The sequence below is a fragment of the Panicum virgatum genome, chromosome 3K (assembly GCF_016808335.1).
Source record: "Panicum virgatum strain AP13 chromosome 3K, P.virgatum_v5, whole genome shotgun sequence".
Classification (NCBI taxonomy): Eukaryota; Viridiplantae; Streptophyta; class Magnoliopsida; order Poales; family Poaceae; genus Panicum; species Panicum virgatum.
The window spans coordinates 14,302,179-14,320,188 of record NC_053138.1 but is presented as its reverse complement, the minus strand read 5'-3'; the positions used below and the strand labels follow the sequence as shown (position 1 = coordinate 14,320,188).

Here is an 18,010-nt window from a genome sequence, read left to right as displayed (position 1 = left end):
ATTTCCATGGGGGGCACTGTCACTGCCAGGCCGAGGCCGAGGCCGCAGCCGCATGAGCTGGTCCGGCAGCTGCAGTTCCCTCCTGGCTACCACTTCGTGCCGACCGAGGCGGAGCTCGTCGACGTCTACCTCCGCGCCAGGATCGAGGGCCGGGAGCTGCCTCTCGACGTCGTCAACGAGATCGCCGTCCTCGACTGGCAGCCCGGCAGCCTCGTCGGTAAGCAAACCCCTTCAATTCTCTCTCTAGCTACTTGCTATTACGCAGATCGATAATCTTCATTAAAATAAACCCTCCTACTACTGACGATGACCCGATACATGCCGGGAGCATGCTAGCTGAAATTATATTAAATTAAAGCTACTTGTCGCATTGATATTAATAATTAATCTGATGTTGCGAATTAGTAGCATTGCATTAATTGTTTTGTTGATCTCGCTGACCGTAGACACGTACTGCATGTAGAGGCGTACAGGGGGTACGGGGAGAACAAGTGGTACTTCTTCACGGCGAGGGAGCCGTCGTCGTCGAACAAGGCGGGGGAGCCCAACCGGAAGGTGAGGGTGCCGGGCGTCAAGGCGACGTGGAAGGCGACGGGGAGCTTGGTGCCCATCTCGGTCCAAGGAGGCGAGCGGCAGCAGAAGGAGAAGGTCGTCGTGGGGACCAAGAGGGTGCTCATCTACCAGTCCAGCGACGCCGAGGACGGCAAGTGGAGCATGCACGAGTACATCCTCAAAGGCCACGCCAAGGTACACGCATGTGTGTACTAATGTGCTTGTACGCTTGCAAGCATGCATATGAACATATATATTAGACCATTGATTTTATTTTATTACACTGTATTGCAAATTATTACAAAATCAATATCTCAATAGCGATCTGAATACGAATCCATTGATGTAACTTTTGTACACTAACATATGCATGTAACTAATTATTGGTTAAAATTTGTAAAGTTTGACTTTTGCAAAATACAACAAGCCTGACATTAATGTGCCTAGGTGTATTAATATGTACCTTTTTCTTGACATTTGGGCATGGTCTCCAACACATGTCTCCGTCCATTACTTTTTCTAAGAGTTTTGTTCAAATTTATTGACAATATAGTTGTTCGAACATATTATTAGTCAAGGAAATACTAACATATTTTTTACATCACAAATATTAGTATTTGTGTATATTTGGGGTCAAGTTTATAAAGTATGATTATGCATCATAAACATCTCGTATTCGAGAACAAAATGAGTATTGTTTTTTTGAGACACGATACAGATGCGCACACTAAAGCGCACTCATGCCACCATACTCACGCACACGCTTACACCTTTGAGAGTGAGCATTATTTGTTTGTGATAGATTCAAATATTTCTTTGGTATGTAAGTGGTATAATTTCTTAAATATCAAGAGTTGTGCATAAAAGAAGGTTAAACAATTTTAGGAAAGAATGTGAATATCTATTGTTGTGACCCATTTGACTGAAATGCATTTATATTCATCCTTCCATGATAGAAAAATGAGATAAAACTGTACTTAATTTTCTAAATGTTTTATTTCTCTACCAAGATCATTTTTTCTTAGACCAGAAAAGATTGCAGAGTCAGATTTTGTCAAAGATCTGTTTGCCCTAATAATCACTAGTGGAACATTTTTTTTCTTGAACCAGTACATTACAAATCGAACATATTAATAGCCAAAAAAAAATCTGCCGACAGATAATTAATGTTTCTCAAGGAAAATAATACACTAGTTAGGGCATCTAATTTTTTTTACTGACTCAATGTATCTCAATTCTGACTTGGAAGACACGATCCCATCTCCTCCTATGTTTGTACTGATTGTTTTCCATGACATGACATGCATGCAGATAGGGCAGTATGCCCTGTGCTCAATTCAAAGGAAGCAGCACTCGGACACCGTGGACGACAACGCCGTCGAGCGGTCGCGAAAAGACAACGCCGTCGAGGGCAGCAGCAGCAGCAGCCGCAAGAGGACTAGGGCAAGGAAGAAGGTGGATCCGGAGAAGACTAAGAAGAAAAGGACGACCAATAAGGCTGCCTCTACCAAGAAAACTGCTTCAAGGAGGAAAAATAACAAGACTTCAGCCCCCGCGCAGGAGGGACAGCACCAGCAGGAGGAAGGAGCACCCGTCAGCCCCGTCAAGCCGCCATGTACACCGCCCCAGCACCAGCAAGCTCCTCCCCAAGCGCTGCAGCAAGGACAGAAGGCGTTGGCGGTGTACGGTGTGCCAGTCCTCACCGCCCCGCCACTGCAGGGATACCCACCTCACCCTGCTGGAATGCTCGGAGATTATGCCCCAATGCACGAACAAGACACGCGTGCGGGCAGCTTCCAGTGTGATGACGACATGTCCCAGTGCCTTGAGATCCAGAACCTTCTGATGAGATCCTGCAACCGAGAGGAGCAGCTACCGTGTTACGCTAGCAATGAGATTAATGCAGACAGCAATTCTCAGTATCAGCTCTACCAGCACCAAGATGATTGCGAGCTCTTTGCACTTGAGGACCAGCAAATGTACACAGCGCAGTACCTGTGCCAAGGCTCTGACCTTTTCCCCAGCGACACAACACAGAATCATGATGGTCAGCATCAGATTTACCAGCAAGAGGTTGGAGGTGCCTTTGGAACACCAGACCAGCATACAATTGCTCAGTATTATGACCAGTTACCTTACGAGCTGATGTCCAGCAGCTATCTGCCTGCACAAGGAGGCTATTATTATTGCTCGTCTGACCAGTTCATTGCGAGTGTTCAGGGTGATGCTGCTGCTTCCGGAAGCGATGGTGACATGGGTCTTGCTGCCGCTGATGAATTTGATGCTATGAGAATGTTGCGTGATGATGATCCTGATGAGGACTGTGTGGGCTCACAGGATGGGAGCAGTCCAGAAGCTTTGCAGAGTCAGGATCCTGGGTCAAGGGGACAACAGCAGCATAGTGCCCACGGCCACGTGTGCGAGGGGCCACCCTCTCGCTCTATATCTGATTTCTGGACGTGGTGATGCTGTTCGTGGGCGATCTTTTTACGATCCTTGGAAGGTAAAAAAGGTGCAGCTTTTTTACCTTCCAAGGACCGTAAGAAACAACCTTCTGAGGGTGGTGGCGGCGTGGTTGCTATGGTGTCATTAGTTTAGTAATTGTCGAACTTTAATAATTGTGGGCATGGTGATAGGTGTCCTATTTGCAAGTGTCTATGAACTATTTGGTTTAGTGTCTATGAACTATTAGTTTTAGTGTCTATGATAAACTATTTGGTTTGGTGTCTATGAACTATTTGGGAGTACCATTTATTAAATATAAGTTGAATAAAAGTAGATCCTATGCTATTTGTGTTTGGCCTACCAAGTCTTTTGATAAGCTTAAGCTTAGTCTCTTGCTCGCTTGGTTTCTGCAGTTCGATCTTTGAATACATCCGACATGTATGTTTGTGATCTGCTAATAAGTTTGCATAATACCTGCTTATCATTGATAGTAGTATTAGCTAGGTTGATTATTACGTCAAACAAAGTTGTGTTCCATATCTATCGTATTCAAAACCTACTAGAGTCTGAATTGAAATCCGATTTTTACAACAGATTGTACCGTGAACATTTGTATGCGACTTGAACACACGGATGTCACTCCACATTCCGTTGACTCATCTCGTTACGGCTCCACGGCGATCGATTTGCCTCGGCCAGCGCGCGCGGAGAGGCTCGGAAGAGGTACAGGACCCAGCGGGCGAGGAGGAGCGCGCGCGCAGAAACTTTTCCAACCCAGAACTCCAAACGCGGGCCCGAGTCCCAGACGCCGTCTTCGACGGCAGCGGTGGGTGCGCCCCCAGCAGGCCAGCAGCACGAAGCAGCGGAGGACCACCAGGCTCCGGCGGACGGACGGCCTACGGAACGGCGGCGGGAGGAGGAGGGTCTGGAGTCTGGTCTGGACCAACCCCCGCCCGCCCGCCACAGCTCCCGATGCTGAGGCAGCTGGTCCGATCGGGCAAGCTCGCCGACGCGAGGAGCCTATTCGACGCGATGCCGCACCGCGACGAGGTCGCCTACGCCACGCTCCTCGCGGGCTACGCAGCCGCCGCCGACTTCCCCGCCGCGATGGCGCTCTTCTACCGTCTCCGCGCCTCCTCCCCGCCCCACGCGGCCGCGGATCCGTTCGTCCTCAGCCCCGTCTTCAAGGCGTGCGCTTCCGCGGCCGCAGGGGCCGGCGCCGGGATCCTCCGGCACGGCGCGGCGCTGCACGCGTTCGCCGTCCGCTCCTCGGCCGTGTCTTCCGTGTTCGTCTCCACGGCGCTCGCGGACGCGTACGCCAAGGCCGGCCGCCTCGAGCTGGCGCTCAAGGTGTTCGACGAAATGCCGTCCAAGAACGTGGTCTCGTGGACCACGCTCGTCGCCTCGCTGGCGCGGGCCGGCCGGCGTCACGACGCGCTCCGCCGCTTCGCCGAGATGCGGGCCTCCGGCGTGGCCTGCGACTCCCACGCCTACGCGGCCGCGCTCACGGCGTCCGCGGACGCAGGGCTGCTGCCGCGCGGGCGCGAGGTGCACGCGCTCTGCGCCAAGCTCGGCCTCGACGCCACGCCCTACGTCGCCAACACGCTCGCTACGCTGTACGCGCGATTTGGCGACGTGGACCGCGCGCGAGCCGCGGTCAGCCGCATGAGCTCGCGCGATGTTGCCGCGTGCACGACACTGATTGCATCCTACGTCCACACCGGCCGTACAGAGGAAGCCATCGAAGCGTTTGTCAGAATGCTTCACGACGAGTCATCGAATCCTGCATCACCCAATGAGTATACTTTCTCTGCCGTAATTGCTGCTTGTGCAAATACTGAACGTGTCTATCTCGGTGAGCAGATACATGCACAAGCTGCACGGAGAGGGTTGTCTCATGCCCGCTCCGTGGCGAACTCCCTTGTCAAACTCTACACGCGCTGTGGCCGTCTTTTAGCTGCTGCTGATGTGTTTCGGGAGAGTATTGTCAAGGATGTTGTCTCTTGGAGCGCAATTATATCAGGATATGCACAGGAAGGCTACATCGAGGAGGCTTTTGGTTTGTTCTCTGAAATGAGGCATCGTAGCAGTTGCCCTCGGCCAAATGAGTTTACTCTTGCCAGCCTCTTAAGTGTGTGTGCAAGTGCTTCCGCCATGGATACTGGACGCCAGCTGCACGCACTTGCTGTGTCTGCTGGGCTTGAACACCATGCGATGGTCAGGAGTGCGCTCATTGACATGTATGGAAAGAGTGGTAGCATGTCAGATGCTGATGTCGTATTTTCCAATCGTACTAACGATGATGTGATCTCATGGACTGCTATGATTGTTGGGAAAGCTGAGCATGGTAACAGCAGAGAGGCGCTTGAACTGTTTGAGGCAATGTGCCGTGTGGGGCTAAAACCGGACCATGTTACGTTCATTGGTGTACTCACTGCTTGCTCTCACGCGGGGGAAGTTGAGCTCGGGTTGAGATACCTCAAAGCAATGAGCAAAAAGTATGGAGTGGAGCCTTCAAAGGAGCACTATGGTTGTGTTGTTGATTTGTTGGGTAGAGCTGGTAGAGTACATGAGGCTGAGGAGTTGATTGGAAGAGTTGCTGCTGATGAAAGAGATGGTGTGGTTTGGACATCTTTGCTTAGGGCATGTGCAGCTCGAGGGGCAGAGGAAACTGGAAAGAGAGCTGCCGAGAGGGTGATGGAGGCAGAGCCATGGGGTTCAGGAGCACATGTGGCAATGGCGAACCTCTATGCCAGCAAAGGGCAGTGGCGTGAGGCAGCCCGGGAACGCCATTTGATGAAGCAGAAAGGTGTTGTAAAAGGGGCAGGGTGGTCATCTGTCGAAGTTGGAGGGGAAGACAGAAGGATCGGAGTGTTTGTTTCAGGAGACCGGACAAATCCCCAAGACAATGCCATCATTGCAATGCTTGACTTGATATACTACGGAGCTGGAATGGTTTGCCATATCCCTGATCAGTTGGATTTAGGACTAGAAGTGGAGCTAACTGTTAGCGCGCCCCACCTAGCCAACCCGACCATAAAACCCAGGTGTTATAGTGGGACGGGTGGGGGCTTTTATCCATAGTCCATCATTCCCCCTACGGCGTGCGAGCCCGGCGTAGCCCGCAGCAGGTCTCAGCACACGAGAGGCGCATGGGAAATCGCGCAGCGGAAATGCGTGGCCGGGTGGGTTCGAACCCGAGACCTCGGCTCTGGTACCATGTTAGCGCGCCCCACATAGCCAATCCGACCATAAAACCCAAGTGTTATAGTGGGAGGGGTGGGGGCTTTTATCCATAGTCCATCACTAACAGTTAACTACTAATCCCGAAAGGATCACTTACTGCAAGGGAGAAGTTTACAGCGGTCCTTGCTAATTGCCCTGGCGAAACATCCACTACAGGACAACATAAGGTCTGGTCATCTCATCTCACTTATTTTGTGCTTCTGCTTTCTGGGAAATCTGAATAGTAATGTTGCACTGATCTGGATACAGACCTTGATATGGTGGATGCAACATCCAACATTTAGTCTTCAGATATTTAGGGTGCACTGAATTCCAGTCAAATCAAGTATTCTGAAAAAAAAAGGAATTCTATTCCAATCAAATAAAGCAGCTGCGGCAGGCTACATGCTAAGTCATGCCAAGTTGATTTCTGCATTGGACTTGTATTGCAGAAGCTCAATTCTTTAGTTTATGAAACTGATTTAACCTTGGTGCGTTGCCAAGTGGCAGCGCAGCATGAATGTGACTAGCTGCCTGGTGATCTCTTTTACAGAAAAGAAGCATGGGGATTTTTTAGGCCATATCCATTTTTCTTGTGAAGGAAGCCAAGTCACCATATGGAAGGAAATTCACTCTCCACGACAACATTTCCGTGTTCCATGCTGCACTGCTCTGTAGTTTGTACACCTTTTTATTCCTTTTTGATAGAAAAGGTAGTAAATTGTTTCTTGACTAACTTGTTTATTCATTGGTAAATGTTATTGTAAAGGCTGATAATGTCAATCTCTCAATCCTCATCTATTATATTAATAAGAGAGTGTTAAAAGAAGCCACCACATTCGCCGAAAAGGATTAGAAATTCCCACATTAATATAAAAAAGAGAAGAATTTCCACCGTTAGATTTTATGAAGATCTAACGGTTTAGATCAACCCGAAAAGTCCATACCGAATACGACAAATAATATGTTTAAATTCGAAATTAAAAAAGAAGCTAGGAATTAGAAGGTGTTTCTCTACAAACAATCTGATTTGGCACACAGAACCATGGCAGGGAGGTCGAGAGAAGCAATCATGGTGATCCGATCAAAATCTAAATCTTGGCCATACCATAGTTGAGTAATCGAAAGGCTCCCTGCACACCACGCGGAGACGTGGTCAAAGGCAAAGACTGAGCAGTATTATTCGACACGACACGACAAAACTGATCATCATACACGGTGCCGGCAAGCGGCGCTCTAGCACAAGCTTGGGTTCAAGGCTGTTCCGGATACAAACGAACGCATGCAATGCAAGCGGCGTTATGAGAGACGGCCTACTTCCTGCTAAGATTAGAAGCTCCTGGCAACAACAATGTTCCATGCAAGTCCCCCCCCGAACATGATGATTTCAGACTTTCTATTTTCGATATTGCCCATGGTTCAAAGCTTCATGTGAAATTAAGATCGCGTTGTAGGTGGAACAAGATGAACGGGTTTATACGCACACACAAAAACAGCCTCTATATTGCTCTGTCTATATTGCCAGCTATTAAACAGTAGATCGGAGTATATGATCTACCAACCATGCATGATCTTCATCTTCCATGAAAGAGAAGGCAAAGATACAGGCAGGAGTGCAACAGTAAAAAAAGCTTAAGGGTTGGCCCAACAATATATAGTTCACATCTTAATATTCAATAAGTTGTAGGCTAATAAGGTAGAGATCAACGGAGGTGATTGTCCATGAGTTCAGTTCTATCTCCGGTACAATACTGACAAGGTCATGTGCAGGTTGCTAACTTGCTATGTAATTTGATATTGTTACTAGCTTCACTGTAAGCGCGTGGCATTCAACATTTAGGCTATAAGAACCTACACAGGCACGTTTATATGCTTTCACTAGCTAAATGGTAGTAACAAACCTTAATCGACTTGACCAAATTTGAACACATGCATATGTGTTCATGTAGTGCTTGCTGCACACACTTCAGAGTATGATTGTAAAAAGAAGTTACGTTGAGATAAATTTTCTCTGTTCTCTTTTTGTTGGTGCTAAGGTCACTTGTGAAAAGCATCCATAGGAACATTGGAGACTGACAACATAATCTGTGGTGGACATTAGATTGCGGAATGGTACTGTTGGCTCATGGAGCTGAAGAATAGAGAGAGAGAGAGAGAGAGAGAGAGAGAGAGAGATCGAAGGAGAAAGAGAGGGCCAATAGTACATGGTTATTGAAAAAAGTAATGTCATTTTTTTATATAGAAAAATTATTAAATTCAAGATTTTTACATCAAGTTGATTTAGACACCTAAAACCGCGTTCTAGGCATCTACATTGCCAAAATATACAGAGCCAAAAAGAAAGAAAAACAATGAACTAGGATGCTAATGGCAATCAATCCATAAACTAGATCATGGGAGGAGGTGGATAAATAACGAAATACGATGTTCTTTGTTTAGTAAAAGATAAATAAAAGATAATTGCATTGACAACTGAAGTGCAGTGAAAAGAGCTCCAAAGGAATTGGATTCCATATATGTTTTTGGAGTTTGAGCAATCAGTCGGATGCCATGACCGGTAGGGATATATCAACTGCACTTCAATGATTTCGAGCTCATATATTTGATTAAGTTCAATAGACAATGTTGGATTAAATACATTAGCGAATATATTTGATTAAATTTAATACAAAAACAATTACCATCGTAGTACGCCATGAGTTGGACTTGGATCATGAAGCTTACAATTGCAATGGCAGTCCTATACAAATACGTTTGACTTAATACTCTCTTCATCCTAAAATATAGCTACTTCTAGCTTTCAAATTTTATCTGATAATATATACTTCTAGATTCCAAAGTGAGTTTTTTGGTATATGCAAGGTCTAAAATGTCTCTCCATGCAAATTAATTATAACATGCAGATCTACATACAAGCTAAATAGAAAAACCATAATTATTCTCTTAATTAGTGCATGGTAGCTAAAGAAGGGTAATACAAATGTTTACTCTCCACCATTAATTTGTTTGAAAAACTTTAGAAGTAGAAAATATTATGGGATATAGAGGAAGTATTTTATAAAAAATAAAAATATAAGACAAATATTGACTTATAATTTTCATATTTATTTAGAATAAACAAATATGATGATAAAAAATATATCTAAAGGAATCTAGCAGCGCTATTAGCGCGGGCCATCATGCTAGTTCTACAATAATAGAGGGTTTACCTTTATCCTTTGTGCAAACTAAATATGATACTATTTTTTTACTCTTTTACAATGTTGACGACAGAATGATGTAATGCTTAATCTTTTTTTTTTGCGACTTATGTAATACTTAATCATGTCTATTCCATTGCACAGCCTTTTAAATCTTGCCTCCGTGTTGTACATGACATCTCTTGGGTGCAAATTTTCCGTGCTTGATTCAATGAGCTAGAAGCTGTCATGTGTGCATGTTTTCTGTTTATCTTTTTAAAGAACCAAGTACTCTGGTTTCATGAGTAGTAATTGAATGGAATCTGGATATTCAAAGTGCATGGGGGAATTTTCGTCGTGGATCTGCGAAGCAGCACGGTTAATCCCCTTTTGGACAGTGGCGGAGCTCGCTCAGAATTTTAGGTGGGGCAAACTTTTGCAACAAACATAGTAAATGGTACTACAAAACGCTTAATAATTCGTCTAGCAAAGCTAAATTAGCAAGCAAAGCAAGTTAATAGCGTAGTAGGCGTCAAGCACACAGGAGCACTAGCTCATCGGCGCGGCGCACATGAAGGAAAGGAGTGGTTGGTCCTCAGCAGCCGGGGTGCGGCGTAGACGCGCAGGGGTAGATCTCATTGATATTTCTCACAACCTCGCTGAATCGTTGTCGTCCGCAACTGCAATGAACAGGGATGGGATCGTGGGAGTGTGGGACTACCAACAGCCGTTGCTGACTTCTGGCCATAAAATAATTGGGCCGTCGATGTGCTTGCCCTCCAGGCCCATTACAGGTCTTCTTCCTCCTCTGGTTGTCCGACCCCAACGCTCAATACACAGGTCCGCGTCTTCAGTAGCTGCTCCACCAGCTCCGGCCACTGGGATAGCCCATGGTTGAGGGGGGTTTGCTCCGCCGGTAGGTGGGGCAGCTGCCCCACCCTGCCGTATGGAGAGCTTCGCCTCTGCTTTTGGATATGATAATTGCCTCTTTTCTTTTTGTATATCTTTGCAGGAAGCAGGATAGGTCCATGAGCAGAACAAGCTAGCTGCACTAACCACGCATTACATTTGAGCGATGGTAGGGCTAAGGTAGGAGCACTTGGGGTTAGAAAGGAACAAAAATCACCGGTGATACATACTAATGGAGTGGTAGCGCAATGATGCCGCTTTGGTGATGGAGCTTAGCTTAGGCTCCGGGAGACGCTTTAACTAACCCCCGTCCTACTCATCTCTCCATCCACAGCCGTTTACGAGCTTTATCCGGCTGTGACTCCGAGGCACCAAACACCAGGGCAGGCCCTACCGGAATCATAAGCCATGACTATGTCTCGAAAGCGCCTCAGGTCAGTAGCATCACACTGTCACTACTCTAATCCCTTGCAATGGAGTCGGAGCCGGCCGATCGATCAACCTCTCCAAATTGCACTACTGGTAGAAAGAAAGGGAACAGATCATCACTAATCAAGGACAAAGCAAAGCTACCGCTTTAGTGTGACAGACCCGCCAGGTTAAACTGCTTAATTAAGCGTAACCACCATCATTCGAACGCATTAGGCGCATTAGCTTAATTAAGTGTAACATGACAGGCTGTTTCCAACCCACAGACTGATCGAAACACACCAGAAGTCTCGCACGAAGACGAGCACAGAAGGTACCAGTATGATATAATCTTACAAAAATAGTAAATAATATTAGAACTTTTACAAAACAGCTTTAAATTTAAATTTTACAAAAGAAAAGATAGCAGCGGAAGAGAATCTAACTTACAGAGCATTTTTACTAGAGAATAAATAGATCAAACTAAACAAGTCGAGAACTACCGAGACGTGAAGACAAGACGTCACATCGAGCCCACCGATGTGAAACCTAGTTAGCTCCTATACCTGAAATAGGGTAAACAACAAACCATGAGCAACTAATACTCAGCAAGACTTACCCGACCAGTGGGTATAACTTAGCCCACGTACCTAGACATGCAAGGATTTTGGCTGCTGGTTATTTTGCAGAAACAGCGACTAAAGTGATTCCTTAATTTCTATATTTTAGCTCCAGATGTTATACAAATTAACTCTAATCTAAAATTTACATAAACCAGCTATAGCAAACATGGTGGTGCAATCAATAATAATTCAATGTGTCCAATATCATATATATATATATATATATATATATATATATATATATATCATCAACTACGATGTGACTCAGTGATCAAGGTGCTCATAACCGAGAGCGACTGGCGGCGAATCGATCCGATTTAACCTTGCAAGGTGAACCTAACCAACACGGCACGCGTATGCCCCGTCGGACCACACGCACCAACCCTTCCCCTCCCCCCTCGAACTATAGAATCGCCCTACCTACATATAGTCAGTCGAGCTCAACGTGAGACCACCAAAAGTAAACTTATGCATCCCATTTCTCCGCGACTACTCGACTCGCCCTACGGGGTGGTGATGAAGTTCTGTACTTTCGAAGCGAGGCAGTACTAGGCTTATCGGTTTCGACTACCTCCTACTCCCGACATGCGGTCAGTACAATATCAAACATGATCAGCATGGCCAACAACGGTACGGTTCTCAATCGACTCAGACGGGGCTAAGACACACAGGAACCATGCCCTGTTGCCATACCTACACATCATCATCATTCCCCGTCCGGTCTCACATTTCCATATCAATTCAATAACTCAGGTACTATAATATAAGTATATAACCTATATCTCGCGAGTAACCGGAAATTACTCGTCTTCTAAATATCCTATACCCCGCGAGTGACAAGAAGTCACTCGACTTCTACCCCGCGAGTGACAAGAAGTCACTCGACTTCTACCGAGAACTATTAAGCATATCATTTCTATCGTTCTATACATACTAGTATAACTCAAGGGAACCTAGAAATCATGCAACTAGAGTTTCAAAAAATTCCTAAAACTAATGCACAAGTAATAGAGATGTATATATAGGTGCCATAATTTGAAATAGTAGGATGTGCACCGGGGGTTGCCTGGGGTAACACTAAGTTAGTGTTAAGGCTATTAAGGCCTTGGGCCGGGTCTTCGGTTGCTTCAGCGGGTCCTTCCAGCTTCTGGAGATGTCCATCGAACACCATCTTGTGGTTCGGTTCCAACATCACGTGCTTCGCGTCCACACGTGTACATATAGCGTACCTAAATGAGGTGCAATAATGTATATGCATGAATATATATGAAATGCCAGTTAATGCACATGCATATGAAACAAATTAGTGCAGCTAAAATTCCCTACTTACAAAAGAACCACACTCAAAATGAACTAGCTGGCGGACTGTCCGCTATGCGGCAGCGGACTGTCCGCATCTCAACCTTGCCGACCTACCAGAACTACCAACGGCTCTGGATAAACTTACAACTATACCGCGGACTGTCCGCGATCCGGTAGCGGACTGTCCGCAGTACACCCTTGAAAACTCACCAGAACCAACAACGTCTCTGGACGAAATTCAAGCTCTACGGCGGACTGTCCGCTCCCCATTAGCGGAACGTCCGCAATTCACTCTAACAATCCACCAGAGACAACGACGTCTCTGGACAAATTTCTAATCTTACCGGCGGATGTCCGGCCCTCCTTGGCGGACCGTCCGCAGTTCATTTACGCGAGACCAACAGAAATACAACGCCTCTGGACAAATTCTAACCTAACTTGCGGACTGTCCGGCCCTCCTGGGCGGACCGTCCGCAGTTCGTCTTTTTAACATCGCACGACAGGTGGCAGCAAGCGCGGCGGCGGCGGCGGAAGGGGAAAAAGGCCGGAGAGCACAAGTAACTCACCACAAATCCATTCTTGCGGTCGGTTCGGGCGGAGGATGACCGGAGAAGCGGATCGACGGTGGAGCAAAGCTTCAAGCGGGCTCCAATGGTGACTGGCGGTGGTGGGGGCGATTCCGGTCGGGAAGGAGCTGGCTGGGGGTTGGGGAAGGTGGAGGAGGTGCTGGGGAAGGTGCTCGCGCAAGGAATCGAAATATGGTGGCCAGAGGAAGGAGATCGAAGGGAGGGGGCGACGGTGGAGCGAGCGGACGAGCTCCGCTCGTCTCTGATCGATGGGATGAGGAGGAAGGAGGAGATGACAACCGAGGCGCACAACCATATAAATATCTGGGTGTTATCCGGGCGGACCGTCCGCCGCTCCAGTGTGGACCGTCCGAAATTTCCTGGGTGTTACATTTAGTGTCTAGTACTTGGTAATAGTTTACTATCACCACTACACCTCCCCCTCCTAACCTTCTAGAACTGAAAAGAAAGTAAAAAAAGGAAAGAAGAAGAAGAAAAAAGATTTGTTCGCTTTCATGTGTAGCATCTCAGGAGCAGAGGAGCTCCATTTCCATGGCTAGGATGTTAGCCTCCACTGGTACGGACCATGGAGCTAGCAGGATGCCCTTGGCAGCCGACGTGTCGAGCCCAGGGGCGACCACCTCGGAAAAGGCGGGGACAGCTCGAATCAGCCGATCGTGCCGGGGCGGGCCCGAGTTCTAGGTGGCCACCGGAGGATCGGCGACGGTTGCCGGCGGAACATGCAGCGAATAAATCCGACGGGGACGAATCGAAGGCGCGCGCTGCTTCCGTCGCGGCAGCGACTATACTGTTGACGAACCGGATGTGAGGTGCGAAAAGGGAATTAGGAGGATAGGAATGAGAACACGGGGTCCTGATCTGGGGCGGGGGCACAGGCACTTGGCGCACGCTTTGGGCAAGTGGCTGGGCAAACGAGTGAGCACGGAAGCGATGCCCTTTTCTGTTTTGGCTGCGGCATCGGGTTCGGATTCGATGCGATGCCAGTGTTTTGTTTGCTCGCGGAAGGTATATGTCCGTTCCTTAACACGGTGCTCCGTTGAATTCGGGTGGGGTTTGGCCGGGCGAGAGCACTGCAGCAACCAGCGTGAGCGTGATGGCTGTTGGTGGGAATAATGATCGGTGTTCTCGGAGCGGAAAACTGAATCATCCATGCTTATCCGTATTATGCTTCTGATTCATATGAAAATATAGGACAGGGAACATTTCTCTCATTAGCTAGCATCAAAGCGCCTGTAGCTCAGTGGATAGAGCGTCTGTTTCCTAAGCAGAAGGCCGTAGGTTCGACCCCTACCTGGCGCGTGATTTTTTTATCATTTTTGTTTGCTGATATCTAAATAAATTTAATACTGTTTTTAAAAGACTTCATTAATTTTATAACCCCGTCAAGACTTTACTCGTGTCCTTTTTTACCACGTTATTATGGTTTTATCCACGTCATGTCCTTTTTTTTAAACCACACTACGCTGACAGTGCACCTGCGTAGATCTCTTCTTCTAGTTAAAACAAGTGCCAACTTCAGCAGACCTAAAACTAATCGTAGTCTTTTTAATGCTCGGGCGTGCAACGGCGTAGCTAGCCATATCACCTGGTTGCCCGACATGATTACAGTAATCCTGCACCACCACAATAGTCAATCATTGCCCCCGCACTATTCAAACCCATCTTACGTGCCTCACCAGCAGCTAATCTAATCTAACCCAGCCAAGGTCAAGCCCACGAAACCTTCGCTTTGACGCCGGAGCTCCCGCTCGCGCACCGGCTGCCACACCACAAAATCAAAAAGGCCGCGCGCACCCGACCGGCTAGTAGCGACTAGCGACACCAAACTTGCCTCCGCTGCGACGGCGACGAGCGGCGGGTCACGCCGCCGTGTCTCCCCCCCACCAAACCCTCCTCTTTTTGTTAACATATATACATATACTACGCCGACCTTCTTAGTGCGAGAGAGAGAACAAGCGACCAAAAGCTAAGCCGCTGGTAAAACCTTTGCTTATTTCTCGGCGATCCCCGGCGGCTCTCGAGCCGGCACCTCACATGCGGGTGAAGACGACCCCCGCTCTGCCTGCCCCCCTGCCGCGGCGCCGGAGAATAATTTGCAGCCTCCTATGTGAACTAGGTAGCGGCTAGCTCGAGCAGCAGCGCCAGCGCCCGTCTGCTTTCCGTCGTCGAGCCTTTAGGCCGAAATCAAATTGTTCCGATCTCCACGATGCCCCGCGCTTTTGTTTTGTACTGGAGAAAACGGGGGAAAGGGGGGCACTTTTTAACCCCCTTTTCTGTGAATCATGCAGGTTTTTTAGAAAAAATTACGCTAGTGATGCGAGTTTTTTCTTCATCTTTTCGCGAACGCTAATGATGCGCATGTGCGGGCGGCGAGATCAGAGTGCTGGGTGGTCCATTCTGGGTTCTTTATTGCAGTGTGGTGGCTGATTTTTCACTCTAGTTGATTGGCATCATCTGTTGCTGTGGTAGTAGCAGCTGTCTACCTTGCTAGCTAGGCGAAAGAATATGGCTAGTGATCTCGGCTTTCATTAGAGAGAGAGAGAGAGAGAGGCTGAGGCGCTTGCTTACACGTAACCGGGCTGGGGCTCGGGCGCCGACGGCAACGGCTGGGGTTGTTTCGACGTGTCCCGTCGGCCGCTGCCTGCTGCCGCGCCGAGACCAAAAATAAAACCATCGGCAAAGCGAAAGCGGGTAACAAAAGGAACCGCACGTGTGCACAGCGCCCTCCTGGCTGTGGCTCCGTCCTGTCGCGTCCCCGTGTCCCGGCGCGGCCCGCCCCGTCCCCTCCTCGGCGCGCGCGGTGGGGCGCGGCGCCCCTGCCCGGCTGGCGGCTGCCCGCCCGCGGCCGCCCCGCACGGCCAAAAGCGGCCGGGCGGCCATAGCCGCTACTGGCTGGCCGTGGCCGGAAAGAAAAGGAAGCGGGTGAACGACAGGAGGGGACAGGGAAGGGAAGGGGCACGGGCGCACGGCCGTCGGCCGCGGACGCCGGACGGGCCGTGCACGCACATGTCAGCTGCATGGAGCCAAGTTGCCACGGCTCCACGGTCGCGAGACACCGATCTGACTGCCCAGTCCAGTCTCGCGTGGTTGGAGTGTTGGGCTTTCGGTCCCATCCCCGCATCCCCCACCCGCAGCGCATGCTTTACCCAACTTGGAACGCCGGAGTCCCGGCTGGGATTTTACGAGCTGCCGTAGTAGTGCCGTCCGAATAAGTCCCGAATCCCGATGTTCCAAACGAGTCCAGGACGCTGCGGCGGTTATTGCAGCCGCTCCGTTGCACGTACCTTCCTGGCCTCCTGGGCGCCTGAAAAACCGTGGACGCACGTACGCGAGGACAGGCAGGTCCACTGGCAAGGTCGTACGGGAAAAATGGCGGGCCTGCGATCACAGAAGAGCGGCGGAGTCCTTCCTTTCGCCACGATCCACGTGAGGGACATTCGTGCCAGGCGCCGGCCTCGGCACAAGGGCGGCCACCACCACAGCCACCTTGCTGTCCCTGCGCCCCTGGCTCCTGCAGCAGCCAGAACCAGCAGCGGCAGGGGCAGGGATGGACTGCGCGGCGTCATCGACATGAGCGTGGCACGCGGGGCATATACGCTGCGCGCTGCCGCCGGGCCGGGGTCAGCCGGGCCTCGTGCCCGTCCGGCGTGCCGCGCTGCCGCTGCCTGGTCCCCCCCCCCCCCCCCCCCCCCCCCGCCCCCCTGCCCCGTGCCGCGCTGCCGGAAGCGGGCGGAGTAATTTCGCTCCCTGCCAGGCCTCGTCATGAAGACGCTAGCATGCGACCTCATAATTGTGCCGTGTCTTCAGTTAATCGGGCCATCTTCCTTGCGGCGGCCAAACGGCACTCCGTGCTCGCAAACTGAAGAAAGAAAAAAAAAACGATCCTTCAGTTTCAACCCGGGCTACCTTGCTGCGCTAGAGTGCCGACGAGATCAGTTCTCCCAAACCTACTTGGGCATGCCTCTGTCCAATGTCAAGCTCAACTTGAGCGCCTTCGCCCCGCTCATTGACCGCACAGATAGATACCTCGGTGGATGGCAAGCTTCCCTTCTTAACACCATGGGCCGTGCAGTGCTGGTTAATGCTGTGCTGGATAGCGCTCTGATCTACACCCTCTCTGCCATGCAACTCCCACATGGCACGATTGATGCGCTTGACAAAAAACGAAGAGCCTTCCTCTGGTCCGGTGATACAACAACAAACAGTGCACGTTGCCTCGTTGTCTGGGAACAAACCTGTCTGCCAAAAGAACTGGGCAGACTCGGGATCAAAAACCTGCAAACGCTCAACCATTGCCTTCTGCTAAAACACCTACACCGCTTACACCATCCAGGAGAGTCAGCTTGGGCGAGCTGGATGACCAAACAGATTGATCTTGCATCTTTGTCTGGGGACTGTGTTGGTGTGCACTGGAAAAGCCTCCAAGATTTGCTTCCAATCTACAGAGCAATCACCACCACCATTGACGATGGACGCAGAACTTCCTTCTGGTTAGATCACTGGCTCCCTACAGGACAGTTAGCAGATACCTTCCCTGCACTTTTCACCCATGCTAAAGAACCTGATGCATCTGTAGCCAAAGTGTGCTCGCAACCACTGAGGGGTCATTTTGCCTATAGACTCTCACATAGCTACTGCCGAACTTGCAATGCTGGAAGAGATAGTGGAAGAAGTGGTGCTACAAGATATGCTGGACTGCAGGAAATGTCCCCTGGCTGAGAAAGATGGTACCCTCCGTGCTGGGCCGATTTACAGAGCCAGGATGAGCCTACAGGAGAAT

The 18,010-nt window shown here is 49.3% G+C and overlaps 1 protein-coding gene and 1 non-coding gene across 3 annotated transcripts; both read left to right on the top strand.

The window, feature by feature from the left end:
• The first annotated feature begins 3,650 nt into the window (after positions 1-3,650).
• Positions 3,651-7,013, top strand: LOC120697735 (putative pentatricopeptide repeat-containing protein At3g47840). Of its 2 annotated transcripts, XR_005684589.1 has the most exons (3): positions 3,651-5,997; positions 6,304-6,410; positions 6,776-7,013. XR_005684589.1 is itself a non-coding variant. In XM_039981048.1 (2 exons), the coding sequence occupies exons 1-2, from the start codon at positions 3,970-3,972 to the stop codon at positions 6,319-6,321; spliced, it is 2,046 nt and encodes a 681-aa protein (XP_039836982.1). In that variant the 5' UTR covers positions 3,651-3,969; the 3' UTR covers positions 6,322-7,013. The 2 variants fall into 2 exon arrangements, 1 of the variants encoding a protein (XP_039836982.1); XM_039981048.1 differs by having other exon boundaries at positions 6,304-7,013.
• Positions 7,014-14,456: 7,443 nt separating this feature from the next.
• Positions 14,457-14,529, top strand: TRNAR-CCU. The gene has a single exon. It is a non-coding gene; the product is annotated as a tRNA-Arg (tRNA).
• The last annotated feature ends 3,481 nt before the right edge of the window (positions 14,530-18,010 follow it).